The sequence below is a fragment of the Entelurus aequoreus genome, linkage group LG13 (assembly GCF_033978785.1).
Source record: "Entelurus aequoreus isolate RoL-2023_Sb linkage group LG13, RoL_Eaeq_v1.1, whole genome shotgun sequence".
Classification (NCBI taxonomy): Eukaryota; Metazoa; Chordata; class Actinopteri; order Syngnathiformes; family Syngnathidae; genus Entelurus; species Entelurus aequoreus.
In genome coordinates, this window is record NC_084743.1 from 48,604,133 (window position 1) to 48,627,118 (window position 22,986).

Sequence of the window (22,986 nt, forward strand, 5' to 3'; positions counted from 1 at the left end):
AAAGATGGCACCAAAGCACAAACAATACCACACCTTATTAGTGTGTTTGCTTGTTTTTTTTTTAAGTCTTGCATTATGACAGTCAACAAAAAAACAACAATAACTTTGCTGCACTGTTTTATAAGCCGCAGGAATCAAAATGTAGGAAAAAGTAGCGTCTTGTAGCGTATCATGAAACGTGTAAAAAGAAACACTTGAGTGCAAACGGGAGAATAGGGCCCTTTTAGAATAACAGTGGTGGACTTAGGTTGTATTTAGAAATGTTCCACTCTCAAGGTCTGAAAACTTGTAAAACTCATCTGAATGTGTTTTGGTTTCAATTTCTTCAGAACCCTATATACTTAATTTAATTTTAGGTCTCCTCTCCTTGTCCTTTTCCTTTCTATGCATTCCCTCTATCACCCACCAGTCGCCTTTTTGCTATTCCCCTTGAACAGCAATCCTGCGAGGTCATACCGCAGGATATCCACATAGCAAAATCAATTAGGCTCAGGTGTCATCGCATAAAAATGTAAGGAAAAAGCAGGCGGAAGCCGCAGAAGGGATGTGTGGGTTGAATGAGGAAAAGCAGTAAAGGGGTGCTGCTGGTGTAGCTAGGGGTGAGAGCGTGTAAATCCTGCACTGTGGGAGAAAATATGGGAGTCACGTCTCCTTACTGCAGTGGCAGGCAGCAACACAGACACAACCCACCCTCATACTGTATGCATCAACTGCCCATCTGCACTGTACCTAAGTTCATCCATCTTCTTCACTCTGTGCATCAATAGTTATTCCCTTAGTGCAGTTGTCAGGATATCTTTAACCCCTTTTGAAAAGTCATGCCCTATGCGGGAGCTCACCTGACACTAACACCTCCTCTCAGGATGTCTGCATCAGCAGTAGGGGACAGCACTGCGGTTCCCTCACCATCATTTCTGGTGCAAGGATGTTGAATTGCTGTTAATAAATAGAATCCATATGAAACATGGATAAAATGCAAGTCAGGATGTTAAAAGTGAATACTTATTTTTACTCAAGTAATTATTTGTATGACTACTTTTTACTTTTATTGAGTCATTTTACTCTAAAGTAACGGTACTTTTACTGAGTACAATTTTTGGCTCCTCTACCCACCTCTGGACTTAGCAAAGTGTGGCAGTGTCATAATTGTGACATGGACTACCGTATTTTTCAGAGTATAAGTCGCTCCGGAGTATAAGTCGCACCGGCCGAAAATGCACAATAAAGAAGGAAAAAAACATACCGTAATTTCCAGACTATAAGCCGCACTTGACTATAAGCCGCACCAGCTAAATTTAGGGGAAAATACAGATTGCTCCATATATAAGCCGCACCGACTATAAGCCGCAGGGTTTTGATGTGTAATTACCGTAGTATATAGGGGTTCCTGCTACCACGGAGGGGATTGTTGGGACAGAGATGACTCTTTGGGAACGTAAAGCGTCCCATTTATTAACAATAAATCTTTCAATCATTCAATCAAACTTTCACATCTTTGACATGGCGAACAGCATTCGTGCAGAGTACAAATAATACAACGGTGCAAAGTAATATAAAGTGCTCGCCTGTACGTTATCAAAATAACCAGCCTACCGGTATATGAAAAGTCAGTCTTTAATCATTGTGTCATCGTCTTCCTCCTGCGTACTAAAACCACCGAAATCCTCTTCGTCGATGTCGGAGAAGAACAGGCCGTAAATAAGCCGCACCGTTGTATAAGCCGCAGGGACCAGAACGAGGGGAAAAAGTAGCGGCTTATAGTCCGGAAATTACAGTATATAAGTCGCACTGGAGTATAAGTCACATTTTTTGGGGAAATGTATTTGATAAATCCCAACACCAAGAATAGACATTTGAAACGCAATTTAAAATAAATAAAGACTAGTGAACAACAGGCTGAATAAGTGTACGTTATATGATGCATAAATAACCAACTGAGAACGTGCCTGGTATGTTAACATAACATATTATGGTAAGAGTCATTCAAATAACTATAACATATAGAACATGCTATAGGTTTACCAAACAATCTGTCACTCCTAATCGCTAAATCCGATGAAATCTTATACGTCTAGTCTCTTACGTGAATGAGCTAAATAATATTATTTTATATTTTACGGTAATGTGTTAATAATTTCACGCATAAGTCGCTCCTGAGTATAAGTCGCACCCCCGGCCAAACTATGAAAAAAACTGCGACTTATAGTCTGAAAAATACGATATCTTGATGGCATACATACATTTGTTTTTTTGTTTTTTTTTACTGATGGTAGTGTTACCTTCTTTTCAAGACTTCCTCTTTCATTATTCAACCCGTCAAGTCAGACCTCTGCCTGTAAAAGAGTGGGTGAACAGTTAGAGTGGGTAATTCCGGGGACTGCGTTCTGGTGGCCTGCCAGGCTTTTATTAATTTATTATTATTATTATTATTATTATTATTATTATTTTTTTTTTTTTTTCATTATTTTATTTTTTTTAATAATTTGTATTATTTACTTACTTTATTTTATTTTAATTTTATTTATTTATTTTTATTTGTTATTTTTAATTTAATTTAATTTAATTTGTTTTTTTTGTTATTTTTTTAATTATTATTATTATTTTTGTTTAATCTTATTATTTATTTGTGTGTGGCGTCACGCGGATCTCGCTTCCTGTTGGGTGGGGTCCGTGCCCGTGTGGCCCGACCTTGCGCTGTGGGGTCTCTGTTGGCGACTTGATGTGGTGGCGGCGCGGCGCCCGTGTCTGGTCTGGATGCTGTGTCTCGGTTGTTTGGGCGGTGGTGTGTTTGTGCGGGTTTGGGTTTGGGTTGGGGTTGTGGGGTCTTTTGGTGGGGGGGTCTCTTGTTTGCGTGTTGGTGTTTGGGCTTGCTGGCGGGCTGGCGCTGGCTGGTCTCCGTGATCCTGTTGGCGTGTGATTGCCGGTCGCGGTTTTTTTTGATCGCTTTAATTTAATTGGGTGGTGCTGGCTGTCTGGGGGTGTTGTGGCTGCTGTTTCTGCTGCCGTTTGTTTGTGGTGTGGGCGCCCGTGGCTGCTGGGTCTGGTGCAAGCGGGTGGCTGATGTTGTGACTGGTGGCAGCGCGCGCGCATGGTGGTTGTCGGGGCTGACAAACCGTGTATATGTAGGTACGTATGTATATTGTGTGTATGTGTACATGTGTATGTGTATGTTTATGTTTATGTATATAGATATGTATGTATATTTCTGGGGATACGTTCTGGGCCTGCCTGTCGGGTGGGGGTCGGCGCCTCAGGCTACTGCATCCGGACTGCGTGTCTGGAGCTCCTGGGTCCCACAGTCCATCCCTTCCGGGTGCCCGTCTTGGTTGGGGCCTGCTGGGTCTGGTCCCTGCATGTACTGTGGTAGTTTGGTGCTGCAGGGTATTCCGAGGTGCTGCGAGTCGGCCAGTTGTTGGGGTAGCGACCTTGTGTGTCAGCATGTCTGTGATCTTCTCTTAATTCTTTTATTAAATAGATTTAGTTATTTATTTATTCTTATTTTTTAATGTATTTTATTAATATTATTATTATTATTATTATTCATTTATTTATTTTATTTTCCCCTACCTCAGGGGGGGACTCGGCGGGGCGGTTGCTGGTTGTTCCATCTCCATCGTTGGGGTCCCTGCGGGTGGGGTGGGTGGTTCCCGTGGCCCCGTGCTGGGTGGTCCTGTGGCGGCCGGCTTGGGTGGGGTGGCCGTGGGCTGGCCTCGCCGGGCTCTCCGGGGGTGGGGGGGGGGGGCTCATGGGGGCCCGGTTGCCGGTGGGGCGGGGGCGGTCTTCCCGTCCGGTTGCGGGGGGTCTCCGGGCCCCTCGGGCGGGGCGTCCCGCCTTTCTGTCCGTGTGGGGTGTGGTCTCTCGCTGGCTTGGGGTTTGGCTGTCCCCTGCTTTTCTCGTGCCTTGTCCTCTGCCGGGTGCGTCTGCCTGCGGCCTGCTGCTGGCCCTTGTGGGCGGCGCGGTGGGCCAGGCTCTGGGGTTCCTGTCGCTGTCCGGCTTGGCTGCGTGGGGGCGGTGGTCCCTGGTTCCCTGGGCACCACACCTACTGTTTATGTGATGGGCTCTCGGGGAGGCTGGGGGCGTACTCTGGCTCCCGCACACACTGGGAGTCAAATGTATTGTACATGCAAATTCACATATACTCACATACATACATACAGACATACATAGGTACCTACGCTCCCACATACATATACAAATACAGTACATATTTACACACTCAAAGTTTGTACATCCACACGCACCCTCATTATACAAACATACTGTATACACATACTGTACATATACATTCACTGTAAAAACATACATATACACATACTGTACATATACACTCACTGTCCAAACACACACATACACATACTGTACATATACATTCACTGTACAAACACACACATACATATACTGTACATATACATTCACTGTACAAACACACATATACACTTACTGTACATATACATTCACTGTACAAACACACATACTGTATACACATACTGTACATATACATTCACTGTACAAACACACACATACACATTCTATACATATACATTCACTGTACAAACACACATATACACATTCATTCACTGTACAAGCACACATATACACATACTGTACATATACAAGTACATATGCACACATACGCTCATGCAAATAATCACGTTTCATCAAACATATATTAACGTTGTTGCCCTAGGGTAAACTGGGTACAACACATGGCACACTGACAAAGCTTAACCTATTGTTACTATAACAATCTACAAGGTTAATGTAGGTTGCTTCTCTTTCTTCCCCTCCATTTTTCTGCATTCTTTCGTATCTCAAGTTATCATTACGTATTTGTATTGTTGCATTTGAACAATTGTATTGTTGATAATAAAGGTAAAGTGTTGGTATTGTTTATTATCAATAGCGCTATTTCTATTGGTATTCATATTGCTCCATTTTTAGTGTAATAATGCTCATTATCATTTCTGTATTATTTTTTATTTTCACTAACTGCTTATTTGCTATTACTTTTACCATCATATTTTTACATGTCGTATTTGCTGATGTTGCTCTGTTGTTGTTGTTGTTGTTGTGTTTGCTGTTGTTGTTTTTGTCTCTTTGTCTAATCCCCCTCTTGTCCCCACAATTCCCCCCTCTGTCTTCCTTTTTTTCTCTTTCTATCCCCTCCTGCACAAAATGATAATATAAATACATTTAATAAAGTCAAAATTCAAATAAGGCAACAAGAGAAGTATCCTACACTTCTCTTTTGTAAAGTAAATCTGAAGCCGATATGAGCATCTACATCAACTATATGATTTGCCTGAGAAGCTGGGCAGGACATAAAAAAAAAAAAAAGTGGTTGATCCTACAAATTTGGGGATCAATTCAATAGCAAGTGTGTACACGCTGGGGCTGGGCCGATAAAAAAAAAATCAATATATATCGAGAGAGACACATAATTGATATCAATATGAAATTAGTTTGATTAAATATTCAAAATATTTTAATTTTTTGGTCGGAAGAAAACAAAAATTATGAAGCAAGATTTGTTACAGGAAGTCACTTGCGCTCTGGAAACCCAGGATACAGGAAGTGTCACTAAACAATGGGAATGACACGCTTACAGTCAATTATGTAAACTACGAAGATTAGGTGTGCCATCTTTCTGTCTGGCTTTGGCAGTGTGGATTCTCTGCATGGAGTGAGAGACTGATATCTTGATATTTCAACAGAAACTCGTCTTTAGTTTTGTTGGTTTTAATGCAGACGGTGCGGCAGCATCCTGACACTTCCAATGTGTCGGTTTAATTAGTTACTTCCTAAACTACTCTGTGTAGTGTTCAATAAATTATACACTACTACCATCTAGTGTCTCAGAACTAAAACTAACTTCAAATTGACTGCACTTACTTTACCATCTTAGCAACACTTAATCTACTTGGCTACCACACACCTTCTCCACTGATAAATAGCACCCTAGGTAAGTGTGAAATTGCATTACTGTATTTATTGGCAGGCTTAAATAAGTCATAAAAAAATATCAACATTGATCAATATAAAAATGTATCGTAATACAGTTTTCAGCCATATCACCCAACCCTAATATACACAGCCATTATTACTGCTGTCGGTACGTTTTACTTAAATATTTTTCAAGATCATTGAATGATTGTGACTGTTCCTTTCAATTGGTGATCATGATTGTAATTTCAACTAGAAAAGACCTCCGCCACACTTTATCTTCAAAAGGTATGGACTCCTTTTGAGAAATCCGGAATCCAGCAAAAATAGAGCTACTTGTTCTTTATCCCACTTCTGACATTTCCTGAAATTCGCTCATAAGATTGCTTGTTGTAGTTCGGAATGAAATAAACGGAGTGAACCCTCCTTTTCAGTCATCCACTCTTTCTCTATGGGTGGAGGCGGAGATTCTAGCAGACACACACAGAAAAGTTGAGCCTCGTAAGGTAACACAGTAGAAATAATCCGGATCACCCCCAAAATCGTATCACTTCCTTAGCCTTTTTGTGTTTGCTTTTTGGACATTTCCTGAAAGTTTCATCAAACTCCGCCAATAGCTTTTTGATGTATGTTGCTAACTAACTGACAGGCAGACCCCGGCAAATACATAATCACCTGGCGGAGGTAATAATCAGAATAACAATTTTTGGCAAAAAAAAAAAAATGTCACGTCCAACTTATTTATGAAATTTTAATATATAATTACTACATTGTAAGAAAATAAAACAGTCATCAAATTATTATAGTAAACATGTTTAAGCAAAATTAAGTCACCAATTGCCAAAACACTAGACACTAAATGGCTCATTCAAATCTTCATAGCTTTTTACCCCTAAAGTCCTGCTGTCTTAATAAATGTACTCCCTTAGTTTGTAAACCGTACAAAATATAACAAAATCAACAATGTGACAATATGAAAACAAGAAAAACTGAACTATAGATATGTGTAGACCAGGGGTGGGCAATTAATTTTCACCGGGGGCCGCATAAGCAACCCGAGCACTGCTGGAGGGCCACACGACAATATTTCAATTAAATTTTGCTCAATATTATTTTTGATATACCGTAAGATAAATAATAATGATGATAATAATAATAATAATAATAATAATTTAATTTAACCTAACTTAACTTTATACAAAAGCAGAACGCTTTTGATGGTCACTTTATCCTGCATTATCCAACGTTTTTCCCCATCAGATTTGAACAACCATCTGTTGTTAAAAATAGTTTTTAATCATATTTATTTTATATTGTTTTTTATATTGGTTTTATATGTAATTGTTTTTTCTTTTTATTCAGTCATTGGTGGAGCTAAGGATAATATTTGAATATTGTTTTTAATATTGTTGTGCAGCACTTTGGAAACATTTTGTTGTTTAAATGTGCTATATAAATAAAGTGGATTGGATTGTCACACCTGCCAGCTTGTCCCATTTCAGTCCTAACATGTCCAAACACGCATTTACCTATGTGAACAAGTCATTACCTGTGGTTGTCTCTTTAATTGACTGCATGGCTGCCAGCTACTCCGTGATTTGAAAGTCTGCAGTTATCCCACGTAAGAAGAAGAGCAGCTGGGCGGTGTCACGTACATCTCAGCTCTCATCCAAAGTTAGCGAAAAACAGTCCATGTCTCCGGGCATATCAGCGCAACAGAGTCCAATAAGCACTCCTTAATAAACTCTCCGTCAGAAAACGCCTTACTTTTTCTGGCGCTTTTGTGAGAAATGACGAAACTTGTCCTGACGGCTGCATCTCTGGGGGTTTGAAATATGGCAAAAAGTCCTTGTTGGGTTTGCAGTTTTACCATCAACGCATCAGCCTCCCTTGCACGCGCTTCATCAGACACATTCCGGTATATTCCCTCGTGTTTCTTCGTGTAGTGGCGATTAAAATGATATTCTTTAAACACAGCAAGCTGTGTACCACAAATTAAGCACACGGCTTTACCATTAATTTATGTAAAGAAATACTTGGCAGTCCATGTCTTGTTGGAAACACGCCATTCCTCATCAACTTTTCTCTTTTTAGCGTCTCATCCATTGTCTCTATGCACCTTCACTCACAGGTTCCCCCCGGACATACGGCATAAATAACACATTTCAAAATAAAAGCAGCACAGTTGTATTGCGCGCACGACATAGATGTTTTTCAAACTTTATTTTGTAATTTGTGATTGCGCCGTTCAATTCACTCACAATCGCACACGCACATACGTCCACACGGAAGTAATACAAATAACGCTTTTCAAAACAAAAGCAGCACCGTTGTATTGCACACTCGACATAGATACTTTTTGAAATTTATTTTTTAATTTATGATTGGCCTCACGCGGGCCGGACAGGGATGCGCAAAGGGCCGGATGCGGCCCGCGGGCCGTACAATGCCCAGGTCTGGTGTAGACAGTATCCTGGTTTATTGACGATTATTGAAAATGTTCCGGCACTATTTCTATTGCGGGCATCCTGGTACACGTAGGTAGCCAACACCGACATATTTGTCCATTTCGATACTGGAACATAATCTCATATTTTAAAGTCCCACGCTGTACATGGGGTTAAAGCAGTTCAGAGGAGGCGCATGCAACCCTGGGAAACATGCTTTATCAGTATCATGCTGTATCATGCTTCAACCCCTGCTTCGAAAAGCTGTGTACTACAAAACGTGCTCATTGTAACCCATCCGTCCATTTTCCTCCGCTTATCCGAGGTCGGATCACGGGGGCAGCAGCCTAAGCAGAGTAGCCCAGATTTCCCTCTCCCCAGCCACTTCGTCCAGCTCTTACCGGGGGATCACGAGGCGTTCCCAGGCCAGCCGGGAGACATAGTCTTCCCAACGTAGCCCAGACTTCCCTCTCCCCAGCCACTTCGTCCTGCTCCTCCCGGGGGATCACAAGGCGTTCCCAGGCCAGCCGGGAGACATAGTCTTCCCAACGTGTCCTGGGTCTTCCTCTTGGCCTCCTGCCGGTCGGACGTGCCCCTAACACCTCCCTAGTGAAGTGTTCGGGTGGCATCCTGAGCAGATGCCCGAACCACCTCATCTGGCTCTTCTCGATGTGGAGGAGCAGCGGCTTTACTTTGAGCTCCCCCCGTATGGCAGAGCTTCTCACCCTATCTCTAAGGGAGAGCCCCGCCACCCGGCGGAGGAAACTCATTTAGGCGGCTTGTACCCGTGATCTTGTCCTTTCGGTCATAACCCAAAGCTCATGACCATAGGTGAGGATGGGAACGTAGATTGACCGGTAAATTGAGAGCTTTGCCTTCCGGCTCAGCTCCTTCTTCACCACAACGGATCGATACAGTGTCCGCATTACTGAAGACGCCGCACTAATCCGCCTGTCGATCTCACGATCCACTCTTCCCCCACTCGTGAGCAAGACTCCTAGGTACTTGAACTCCTCCACTTGGGGCAAGATCTCCTCCCCAACTTGGAGATGGCACTCCACCCTTTCCCGGGCGAGAACCATGGACTCGGACTTGGAGGTGCTGATTCTCATCCCAGTCGCTTCACACTCTGCTGCAAACCGATCCAGTGAGAGCTGAAGATCATGGCCAGTTGAAGGCATCAAGACCACGTCATCTGCAAAAAGCAGAGACCTAATCCTGCAGCCACCAAACCGGATTCCCTCAACGCCCTGACTGCGCCTAGAAATTCTGTCCATAAGTTATGAACAGAATCTGTGACAAAGGGCAGCCTTGGCGGAGTCCAACCCTCACTGGAAACGGGTCCGACTTACTGCCGGCAATGCGGACCAAGCTCTGACACTGATCGTACAGGGAGCGGACCGCCACAATCAGACAGTCCGATACCCCATACTCTCTGAGCACTCCCCACAGGACTTCCCGGGGGACACGGTCGAATGCCTTCTCCAAGTCCACAAAGCACATGTAGACTTGTTGGGCAAATTCCCATGCACCCTCAAAGACCCTGCCGAGAGTATAGAGCTGGTCTACCGTTCCACGACCAGGAAGAAAACCACACTGTTCCTCCTGGATCCGAGGTTTGACTATCCGGCGTAGCCTCCTCTACAGTACACCTGAATAGACCTTACCGGGAAGGCTGAGGAGTGTGATCCCACGATAGTTGGAACACACCCTCTGGTTCCCCTTCTTAAAGAGATGAACCACCACCCCGGTCTGCCAATCCAGAGGTACTGACCCCGATGTCCACGCGATGTTGCAGAGTCTTGTCAACCAAGACATCCCCACAGCATCCAGATCTCATTCACCCCCGGGGCCTTGCCACCGAGGAGCTTTTTAACTACCTCGGCAACCTCAGCCCCAGAAATAGGAGAGCCCACCACATATTCCCCAGCCACTGCTTCCTCATAGGAAGATGTGTTGGTGGGATTGAGGAGGTCTTCGAAGTATTCCCTCCACCGATCCACAACATCCGCAGTAGAGGTCAGCAGCACACCATCCTCACCATACACAGTGTTGACAGTGCACTGCTTCCTCCCCCTGAGGCGGCGGATGGTGGACCAGAATCGCTTCGAAGCCGTCTGGAAGTCGTTTTCCATGGCTTCCCCAAACTCCTCCCATGTCCGAGTTTTGGCCTCCGCGACCGCTGAAGCCGCACTTCGCTTGGCCTGTCGGTACCTGTCCGCTGCCTCTGGAGTCCCATGAAACAAAAGGACCCGATAGGACTCTTTCTTCAGCTTGACGGCATCCCTCACTGCTGGTGTCCACCAGCGGGTTTTAGGATTACCGCCACGACAGGCACCAACCACCTTGCGGCCACAGCTCCAATCAGCCGCCTCGAGAATAGAGGCACGGAACATGGTCCACTCGGACTCAATATCCAGTGCCTCCCTCGTGACATGTTCAAAGTTCTTCCGGAGGTGAGAATTGAAACTCTCTCTGACAGGAGACTCTGCTAGACGTTCCCAGCAGACCCTCACAATGCGTTTGGGCCTGCCAGGTCTGTCCGGCATCCTCCCCCAAAATTGGAGCCAGCTCACCACCAAGTGGTGATCGGTAGAAAGCTCTGCCCCTCTCCTCACCCGAGTGTCCAAAACATGAGGCCGCAAATCCGATGACACAACTACAAAGTCGATCATGGAACTGCGGCGGAGGGTGTCCTGGTGCCAAGTGCACATATGGACACCCTTATGTTTGAACATTGTGTTTGTTATGGACAATCCGTGACGAGCACATAAGTCCAATAACAAAGCACCGCTTGGGTTCAGGTCCGGGTGGCCATTCTTCCCAATCACGCCTCTCCAGGTTTCACTGTCGTTGCCAACATGAGCGTTGAAGTCCCCCAGTAGAACAAGGGAATCACCCGAGGGAGCACTCTCCAGTACTCCCTCAAGGGAATCCAAAAAGAGTGGGTACTCTGAGCTGCTGTTTGGTGCGTAAGCACAAACAACAGTCAGGACCCGCCCACCCCACCCGAAGGCGGAGGGAAGCTACCCTCTCGTCTACTGGGTAAAAGTCCAGCGTGCAGGCTTTGAGCCGGGGGGCAACAGGAATTGCCACCCCAGCCTGTCGCCTGTCATTGCTTGCAATGCCAGAGTGGAAAAGAGTCCAGCCCCTCTCAAGAGAGCTGGTTCCAGAGCCCTTGCTGTGCGTCGAAGTGAGTCCGACTATATCTCGCTGGAACTTCTCCACCTTGCGCACCAGCTCAGGCTCCTTCCCTCCCAGCGAGCTGATGTTCCATGTCCCAAGAGCTAGCTTATGTAGCCGAGGATCGGACCGCCAAGTGCCCTGCCTTCGGCTTCCTCCCAGCTCACAATGCACCCGACCTCTATGACCCCTCCCATGAGTGGTGAGCCCATGTTGCCTCTTCGGGCTGAGCCCGGCCGGGCCCCATGTGGACAGACCCGGCCACCAGGTGCTCGCCATCGTGCCCCACCTCCGGGCCTGGCTCCAGAGGGGAGCCCCGGTGACCCGCGTCCAGGCGAGGGAAATCTAGGTCCTCGAGTTGTACTTTTCATAAAGGTCTTTGAGCTTTGCTCATTGTAACCATTAATCATAAATCCCTTTTTGTTGGAAAAAAAAAATCTGCACAAAGTTTTATATATTGCGCTCCCAAGTTAATGTTACGGATCAATTTGAATTTATTATTATTTATGTTAGTTTATTTAATTCTATTTTTCAGTACGAAATGGTTCAAGTCAGTCAAAAAATGTTTATAGTTCAAGTAAGGATTTAATTGTTTTTATTTCAGGCGAAATGATGGACTTTAAATATTTTCTCTTACAGACTAAAAACACAGTATTAAGTTATTTGTTGTAGATGTATTTCTTTTTTTGATTTATTTCATGTTAATTAGGATACAATGGTATGCACAGATATACTTATAACATTTAAAAAAAAAAATTATACTATACAATAGTTGCAGCAGAGAGTGAACTATTTTCTTCTGTTGGGGGGGTCGTAGCAAAAGCATTACAATAACTAATTGAATCAGTGTGCTTTGGAAATCCATTAATGAATCAGAGCATTATGGCTGTCTCTGTGCGTGGGGATGTTGTCATAGCAACTTTTTTTTCTTGTGAAATTTCTCACAATTCAGTGTGCTGGCTTGTCAGTATTTTTGATCATGTTGAGCAAAATCCTTTGTCTCTCTATTACCGGAGTTCAGACATAGTCACAGTTACAAATTGGTTCGTCAGATTTTATTCCCCAAAATACATTTTTGTTCAAGTGACAAGGCACAAAATCTAATTAAAGTTCCACCACCTCCGAAGTATTCTCAGGAGTAATTATCTGCCACCTCTTTTATTGCTTGCCGCTCAGTGATGTTGAACTAGACGACATCTACTGTTCTAACATGCTTGCCAAGCTCTGCAGCTCTAATCACCAAATGCCTGGAAAATAGTCCTCCTGAGATCAGGCCCAAGGGTTTAGGTTAGTGTTAAAATAGGTCGATGGAGAGCTGAGCGGTGAAAGCTAATGTGGGAAAATGATTGACTTACATGGGTAAACAAAGATAGAATGAGTGACAGTAGAGCACTACCCTGGCTGCAACTGATTTCTCGTTTTCTTAAATAATATGAGGTAGACCTCAGAAATATAAGATTTTTTTAATTACATTTTATATTATTCTCTCTCTCAGCTCGGGAGTAGAGGGTGCATAACAGGAGGTGAAATGCCTGACTGGGACCCCCCAATAAAAGCCCAGTCTGAGATCCGCTTTTTTTTTAATTCATCCTCCCACCGCATCTACATTTTTCTCACCATTTTACGGCGCATCTACCTTTTTCCCACCTTTTTATGGGGCGCCATAAGCGTCTTCCCTTTTCAAAATGCGCTAGCTCGATGCTAATTTACATTGGATTTGCCAAAGGCTACCGATCGTTTGACTGTGAAGCACCAAACTGTGTTATCAGGAAGCTTTTTTTTGTCACACAAGTAACAGCTTGTACTAAATTAAATTGGAATACTGGCGTGACACTTTTGACTATTTTTGTCGCCATCATCGATGTAAAAGGAACTAGTAAAAACTAAAAATTCTGAAGTGTGCAATAATTTTTATCTCATATCAGCAACTAAGGTACATTTTCTTCTTTTCCTGTTTAATATTTGGCTTCTTTATATTCCTTTCTACGCATCTATTCATTTAAAAAATATATATATATGTGCCAACTTAAAAATTTTATTTGCAGGTCAAATGTAGTGACTTTTTCTAATCCAGCGAATAACCATCATGAAACACCAACATTGTATCAGGTTGGTGTCAATTCAGCTAGTAAGTGTGCCACACACTCATTTACCATTCACTAACTTTAGGCAATCAAATTATCAACAAACTTATGTGAACAGTATAGTAAAGTATAAAAACACGTAATACCAACTAAATACAATTACTCCCATATTCACTTTTATCACAGAGTTATTTTGGCAAAAATAAAGTAAATTGTGCAAATGAACTAAACAGAATTCAAAACTGTTATTGGTTGTCTTTTAAATAATTTAGGTTTTTGGAAAATAACTGAGAAATATTTATCTCATAATGTGGTATTGCTCTAATACTATTACTCCAGGACTTCTTAGGCTTTTTTTTGTGATTGTTGCGGCCTAAAAAGGCTGAATTTACGGGAGTGTTGTCTGGAAGTTGCAGCAAAAGTTGCAATGTTTCGAAGCTTATTTTTTTGTCAGTATAATTTAATCTACTTTTTTTTTTAACATTTTTATGAATTTGTAATCTGTTTTTTTTATGTAAATGAGAGATTGTCATCACACATACCTGTCATGTAAATGCATGTCAACTACGAAGTCAATGTTTGTTTATTATATTACCCAGAAGGCTTAGCTCTGTAGACAGGAACTAGAAGAGTAGGTCTGAGCTATGCGGGAGGACAACAATAGTGCCAATAACGGGTTGCTATATTGTTAAACAATATTGTTCTTGCTTTGTCTACACAAGAAACAAGCAAGTTTTGATTAGACTGTTGACGTGTGCGGCATACTTGCCAACCCTCCCGATTTTCCCGGGAGACTCACGAATTTCAGTGCCCCTCCCGAAAATCTCCCGGAGCAACCATTCTCCTGAATTTCTCCCGAGTTCCACCCGCACAACAATATTGGGGGAGTGCCTTAAAGGCACTGCCTTTAGTGTCCTCTACAACCTGTCGTCACGTCCGCTTTTCCTCCATACAAACAGCGTGCCGGCCCAGTCACATAATTGCTGCTTTTACACACACACAAGTGAATGCAAGCATACTTGATTAACAGCCATACAGGTCACACTGAGGGTGACCGTATAAACTTTTACACTGTTACAAATATGCACCACACTGTGAACCCACACCAAACAAGAATGACAAACACATTTCGGGAGAACATGCGCACCGTAACACAACATAAACACAACAGAACAAATACCCAGAACCCCTTGCAGCACTAACTCTTCCAGGACGCTACAATATACACCCCCCCCAGCCCCCCATCTCCCGAATAGCTGTTGTTTTGAGGCATGTTTAAAAAAAAAAGGAAAAAAAAAGCACTTTGTGACTTCAATAATAAATATGGCAGTGCCATGTTGGCACTTTTTTCCATAACTGGAGTTGAAGTTGTTCTCTTATTTTGGAAAACCTTGTTTTTGATTGATTGATTGAAACTTGTATTAGTAGATTGCACAGTACAGTACATATTCCGTACAATTGACCACTGAATGGTAACACCCGAATAAGTTTTCCAACTTGTTTAAGTCGGGGTCCACGTTAATCAATTCATGGTAAAGTTACATTGTTTAATGCATCCAGCGGGGCATCACAACAAAATTAGGCATAATAATGTGTTAATTCCACGACTGTATATATCGGTATCGGTTGATATCGGAATCAGTAATTATTATCGGACATCTCTACCAATAACGGGTTGCTATATTGTTAAACAATATTTTTCTTGCTTTGTCTACACAAGAAACAAACAAGTTTTGACTAGACTGTTGACGTGTGCGGTTGAGTTGCGAGCTTTAGACAAAGTTGCGAGGCAGCGCATAATTTGCAGGGATTTGTTGAATTTGTTTGAATTGGCGCAATCGCCACTGAAAACCCTTGGCATTGATACCATTAATAATTTCATTGTTCTGCCCTCCCCTACTTAAGGTTTTCCTATGTTTTTTCCAGATTCCACTTTTTTCCCCGGGCGCTGCGCAGAGATCTTTGTCCACGGGAAGAGCATAGGACATCTCGGGGTCCTCCACCCACATGTCGTCAACAGTTTTGAGCTGACGCTTCCCTGCTCCGCCCTAGAGATGGACATCGAGCCTTTCCTGTGAATTAACCTTCTTGCACTTGAATTAGTTTGTCATCAGTTGGTCAGTAAACAAGAACAATAAAAGAGGCAGTAGCAGAGTGTCCAGTTACTTTTTTTGTTTTATCAACTCTATCACTTAGCTTGCTAACTGTCCCTTTTATTCACTCTTGTGTGTTTGTGTCTGTGAACTAACTTGCATGCTTGCTCAATATCTGGTTGTGTGCCTCTAATATGTGCTCTGTCGCTTTTGGTTCTTCCAGTGGCCAGACGGCTGAAACGCACCTCTCACACGAGGTTCCCATGCAGGAAGTCATCCAGCACAAGTTCCCCACTCAAGTCAAATCCCAACAGGCTACAGCCTCCACAAAAACTGTGTTTGGAGACTTGACAACGCTTGTGGCTCTCAAAGCTTTAAATGATTTCCTGGCGGACAAAAGTTACGTCGAAGGCTTTGTCGCATCTCAGGCTGACGCTGCCATCTTTGATGCCATTTCCTCTCCTCCGTCACTAACTTTGTGCCACCTCCTGCGCTGGTACAACCACATCAAGTCCTTCCACAAGGAAAGAGCAAACCTTCCTGTCGTTAACAAGCAATTTGTGCTCCCAGATACTCCTCCCACCTCCTCCAACAGCGATGAAGACATAGATCTTTTTGGCTCGGACGACGAGGCTGACAGAGCAGAGGCCAACAGAATCAAGGAACAGCGACTTGCCGAGTACGCTGCCAAGAAGTCCAAGAAGCCAGCTGTCATTGCCAAGTCCTCCATCGTTCTTGACGTCAAGCCCTGGGACGACGAGACCGACATGGCCAAGATGGAGGAGTATGTCCGCTGCGTCAGCATGGACGGTCTGTTGTGGGGGCAGTCCAAGCTGGTCCCAGTGGGCTACGGCATCAAGAAACTCCAGATAGGATGTGTGGTCGAAGATGAGAAAGTGGGCACAGATATGTTGGAGGAAGCCATCATCGCTTTTGAGGATTTTGTTCAGTCAGTGGATGTGGCTGCCTTTAACAAGATCTAACTGGATGGGACCAACCACGTAAAGGAAGCAGCTTCTTAGGGTGTCTTCACACTTGTCAGGTTTTCCCCCATTAACCAGATTATAGTACAATTTCTTTGGCAAGTGTAAATGCATCATTTCAATATTGGTGCACAATTGACCACTTTAAATGTGTATCTTGATCCAACATCTGGTCAATTTTTCTTTCAGAGGTCTTATCGATTTACAAAATATACAGTATCCTCCAAACCCACAAAATAACCCTCCCACAACATCACTCAGATGAATATCTCACCACCTACAAAGTCCAGGATATTTGGTATACATGTCCCAGAAAATGTCTTCAACTAAGGATGCTTGTCTTCAATAAGTCACAATGAGAGCAATAGCACAATAACACTGATCAATAGTCAATATTAGCATTCAAAATCTTGATCATGATATAGGAACAGCACAATTAGCACAGAGATGTCAATGGCCCATCAGAAATGCTAAGAATGATTTAAAAAAAATGATAGTTCACTTGATTGTTCCTGTACATGTTTAGTGTGTTTATAAAGAAATAGTTAATTCTAAGCAAAGGTTTCCCAAGTATTAAAAATGTAAAGTGAATCAATCAAAGGTTCTCTCGTTTAGGATTCATTACCCAATCTCTTATCCAATAGGAAATTCTAATCAATTCAACATATCCCTTATCTTTCTGCATGTTCCCGCCACTTTTTTAAATCCATCTTTAAAGCTGCTTATGACATTTCACAAAGTAAATCATGACCTAATGTATCATTTTCCACCCTACATTTGTCATTTTTGATTTAGACTGCTTGCTCCGCTGGTACAGTTTGTTGTTGGAGTGTGAACACAGACCACCAAACTCCTACGCTCACCGTTTGAGTTGGGTCTCAGACTCGAGTGCTGAGTAAAGCAAGTGTGAACGCTAACCAAACCGAAACATGAAATACTGTATATCACCAAATGTGGAATAAAAGTTAAATGTTACGGAGAGTCAAATTAGGACATTATTAAAAAATACATCTAATCACTTAAATGTGCCATTATTTATAATTGCATTTAAATGCTGAAATCTAATTAATTGTAAAAGTACATTTAATTATTTCAATATTTAATGATTTCATTAATGTAATTATTCCAAATTTTTTTAGGGCTGCAAGTATCGAATTATTCAGTGGTTGTGTAATCTATCAATTGGTTTGTTCGATTAATTGAGTAATCGGATAAGACTTCACAGCCTCAACGCGTGTTTTAGGGGAAAAACATCTAAACTATTTTTCTAGCTTACCATAATTGTTTGTCTTTGTTCCTAACAAATGTGCATCATTAACATTATAATTGCAGTTTTAACACGTGTGGTTTAATAAAGAAATACAATTAAATCACTGACCAATCTCGGCACCCACAAACTACCGCTCTATTGCAGCAGTTGCGCAGAAACTGTCCGCATTTCTAAAGTTCCAGGCACTCCGTGAGGTGCGGATTTTCTCAATTTTGGTTGGGCACTTTTAAATCGAGTTACTCAGCCTTATTTGGTTCAGTGTGAACAGTTACCTGACCACACTCAGGACCAGAGTACAGCGCTACAAGTGTGAACACACCCTCACTTGTCAAATATTCCTCTCTGCACACAGTCCAATAAAGCTCTCTTCCTGAAGAGCGCTTTAAATCTTTTTTTATACTCTATTCATCAGACATGTTTCCCCTCTGATCTGAATCTACCATCTGTCTCCGGCCTTCCAAAGAGAACTTTGCAGACGATGTGCAGATAAATTAGTCTCGCTAATAGTCTGACGAGTGTTACAGCATTCTTCAAAGCTTTACTATTCACTTCTTGTCTGCGATGTTCTAAATATTGGAATTTTAGCTGAACGGATTAGATTTGTTGAAACTTGGCAATATACAGTAATATGGTAAAAGTCCTGTCAGGAGCTTTCTGCTAAACTGGTTTTGTCTCATGGGATCGGCTTTGCTGATCTTGGGTGGTGTCTTGTTTGAAGCACAGTAAACTGACTTCTAAACGTCAAAGCGCTGCACAGACAATGCCATCGACAGCGTATCCTCACAGGAATTAAACGTGAGATATAATATTTTCATAGACAAAAACACTACTGCCCTCGTGCAAATTCTGTAGCAGTTCTGCGAAAACACATTTGATTAAAATAGTGTGCATGCATGCCTTTCTGGAAATAGAGTTCCTGAGACTAGCAAATCTATCACTATTAATGGAAGTTAAAAACACTATTTAACCACATCTTTTATTTACTACTTGGGGTTGCTCCTCTGCCGCCATTATTTCAAGGTAGTCCCTCCCCTTCCGCAACATAGTCAAAATTTCCATATTGTACTATATAATTATTTATTGTGCATTCACAGAGTATACGGTAAACCCAGTTTCTGTTCTCAAAATGGTGAGTGCACTGCGCTTATGCCCTCAAAAGACTAAAAAGGACCCATCACAACCAGATGACAAAAAAAAAATAATCACAAACCAGTTCTCTGTATTGTTCTGAAAATTAATCTGGTAGTCATTTTCCATAACGTAAATTAGTTGAGTAATCTGTAGATAACTAACTACTTTGAACGCTACCTTTCCGTCGCCAGACTTGACATGTGACGTCATCTACAAAACTGAAGTTCATTTCCTTGCATAGACAGTATGGTAAAGGCATGTACAACTATTATTTAGATCATTTAATTGCATGTTTGTGTCACCATGGTTCGTGTTTACTCCAAAACTGATTTAAAAAAAAAAAAGAATTGCCATTTCTGGACTTCTCTGCTCTTCCAACTCTTCTTCAATATTAAATCAAATCAAACTTTATATAGCACTTTTCATACTCAGGCAAGTGGCAAACACAAAGTGCTGTACAAGAAAAGAAGACAAGAAGTAAACAAACACACACACTGCACTATTGACAAAGCAATAACAAAACATGGCATGGCACTGAGGATTTGAGGAAAAATGCCAACTATGAGGCGTCCACACTGGAAAATAACTCTTAACGCCATCTAAAATATAGTATGAAACATATGATAAAATATATGTAAATTTAAATCATGCGTGGCGAAGTTGGTAGAGTGGCCGTGTCAGCAATCGGAGGGTTGCTGGTTACTGGGGTGCAATCCCCACCTTCTACCATCCTAGTCACGTCCGTTGTGTCCTTGGGCAAGACACTTCACCCTTGCTCCTGATGGGTGCTGGTTAGCGCCTTGCATGGCAGCTCCCGCCATCAGTGTGTGAATGTGTGTGTGAATGGGTGAATGTGGAAATACTGTCAAAGGGCTTTGAGTACCTTGAAGGTAGAAAAGCGCTATACAAGTATAACCCATTTATCATTTATCATAATAAAAACATTTTACTTCTATCCTCTAAATGTTAATTAAAATAGAAAACAACCCAATAAAAAATTAAGAAAAACTAAAGCATTTATCTTGATCAGTAAAAAGCGTGAATGGAAAGGTGTGTCTTCCGTCTTTTTGAAATGTAATCGGTCTATGCAGTCTTGAGGCTCTCTCACAAGCTGTTCCACAAGTGGGGGCCATAGTGGCTAAGTGCCGTCTCACCGTGGGTCCATGTTCTTTGGTCCAGACCAAAAGGCCGGTGCCAGAGGATCTCAGGATCTGTGAGGGTCTAAACGGTAAAAGCAGGTCAGATAGATGAAGTGAAAGGCCATTAAGACATGTGAAAACTAACAATAGAACTCTAAAATCGACTATGGGGAGCCAATGCAGCGACTTTAAAACTAGTGTAATGTGCTCCCGCCCTCTAGTCCTCGTCAACCCGCATGCAGCTGACTTTTGTAATAATTGTAGAGTTCTGATATTCTTTTTTGGGAAGGCAACAGAGCAAGGCATTACTATGGTCTAAACAGAAGGAAATAAAAGCATGCATTAACACCTCGGTAATAGCATGAGAGAGAAACGGGCGGACTCTGGCTATGTTCTGAGGATGATAACCTATTTGTGTAATATTTTTAATATGTGAGTTAAAAGTCAGCTCGGGGTAAAAAATCTCTCCCATATTTTTTATAGGGTTTAAAAGCTTGTAATTCTGGTAAAAGTTTCTCTCAGGGCCTATAACTGAAACCTCTGTTGTGTCGTGGTTGAGCTGTAGAAAGTTCACTGCCATGCATGACTTGATGTCTCCACTGCAGTTAAAAAGAGTTACAGCTACTGTGTGTCCTCAGCGTAACTGTGAAAACTGATTTTGTGTCTCCTAATGGTCCCCCAAGAGGCAGCATATGATGAATAAAAAAAGAATGGGACCTAAAATTGAGCCTTGGGGAACCCCACATCTTACTTCATGAGTTCCTAAGGAACATGCATCCGCAGAATGTGGATGCATTTTCTCAAGCATCTTAGAGAAAACACCAGAATAGGACGCAAAATAGAATACCAGCAGCTTACCTTCTTTTTCTGGGGTTTGAGCGCTGGGTCTGCTCTTCTTTCTCTGTTGTTCCCACTCTATCTTTCTCCCCTTGAGGGTGTTCCTGATTTTCGGTATCACATTTGGCTTGAGTCTTATTTTTTTTCCATTCAAACTTCGACCAAAACCCTTCTTTGAAGTCAGAATCATTAAAAATGACCTCTGCAGATTACACTCACGTTTGGTCTATCCCATTTTTTGCAAGTCAATTTGACTGGAAAGGTCTATACTTTCTTCATATTCCCATCATTTGTAAATGTATGCAGGCTGACTCCTTAGTTGTGTTGCTACAACCTGCAACAATGCATCTGGCGGACATATTTTAAAATTCCTTCATTATTATTTTTTTTTACAATTTAAAGTCCTACTTTTTCCACAATTTTCTAAAATCATTCAACAATTATTCAACAGATTGGACAAATGCATAAACAAAAGAGGGATACAAGAAAGTTTGATCATATTCCGCCTATACTGGCTCACCTGCACTGGCTTCCTGTGCACTTAAGATGTGACTTTAAGGTTTTACTACTTACATATAAAATACTTAACGGTCTAGCTCCATCCTATCTTGCTGATTGTATTGTACCATATGTCCCGGCAAGAAATCTGCGTTCTAAGAACTCCAGCTTATTAGTGATTCCCAGAGCCCAAAAAAAGTCTGCGGGCTATAGAGCGTTTTCTATTCGGGCTCCAAGACTCTGGAATGCCCTCCAGGTAACAGAGATGCTACCTCAGTAGAATTTAAGTCTGGGACTTAAATGCTACCACATAGCATTTAAGTCCCATCTTAAAACTCATTTGTGTACTCTAGCCTTTAAATAGACCCCCCTTTTAGACCAGTTGATCTGCCTTCTCTTTTCTGCTCTGCCCCCCTCTATTTCGTGGAGAGGGGGGGGCACAGATTAGGTGACCACAGATGGGGAGCGCTAGCTGTTCAAAGTCGGGAGGCGGGGTGGACCACTCCTCTGTGCATCAGTTGGGGACGTCTCTGCGCTGCTGACTTGTCTCCACTCAAGATGATCTCCTGCTGGCCCCACTATGGACTGGACTCTCACACTATTAACTGGATCCACTCTACGTCCATTGCACCGGTCGCCCAGGGGGGTCCCTACATCTGCGGTCCCCTCCAAGGTTTCTCATTGTATCCGATTGGGTTGAGTTTTTCCTTGCCCTGATGTGGGATCTGAGCCGAGGATGTCGTTGTGGCTTGTGCAGCCCTTTGAGACACTCGTGATTTAGGGCTATATAAATAAACTTTGATTGATTGATACTCCCTGAGAAGCAATACAGATACATAGCTAATATTTAATCATAGCATGAGCATTAATCAAAATAACGGAAGAGATTACTAATTCAATAGATATAATGAGTGTGCAGATGCAGAGTGATTATGGATCCAACAAAAGCATTTGACACTATTCTAATTCACAAATTACAAAGGTATGGCATCAGAGGATTGGTCTTGAACAGGGTAAGAAGCTATTTAAACAACAGGAAGCAATACGTGAAGATAGGTGAAGAATGTTTACACCACTAGAGATATTTTGCAGCATACCCCAAGTATCATTACTGGTACCACAATTGTTCAATCTTTATATAAACAATATTTGTAATGTTACAAATGACTTAAAGTTAGCATTACTTTCAGACAGGACTTAAAATTAGCATTACGTTCAGATGACACAACTGCGTTTTGTTCAGGAAAGAACAATAATATAAAAATACACCGAACAAACGCAACACTTGTTTTTACTCCCATTTTTAATGAGTTGACCTCAAAGATGTAAAACTTCTACTAGAAACACAAAAATACCTATTCATTTCAAATGTTCACAA

General features: G+C 42.3%; 1 protein-coding gene across 2 annotated transcripts in view; it reads left to right on the top strand.

Moving 5' to 3' along the window:
• Nucleotides 1-21,783, top strand: part of farsb (phenylalanyl-tRNA synthetase subunit beta) — a 48,393-nt gene extending 26,610 nt beyond the window's left edge. The window contains exons 17-19 of one of the 2 annotated variants that reach the window (XM_062067951.1): nt 15,584-15,731; nt 15,974-16,246; nt 16,321-16,459. In XM_062067951.1, coding sequence (XP_061923935.1) covers nt 15,584-15,731; nt 15,974-16,246; nt 16,321 — 422 coding nt within the window. In that variant the 3' untranslated portion in view covers nt 16,322-16,459. Of the gene's footprint in view, nt 1-15,583; nt 15,732-15,973 lie in introns of both variants that reach the window. The other variant, XM_062067950.1, reaches the window with a different exon arrangement.
• Nucleotides 21,784-22,986: the final 1,203 nt, after the last annotated feature.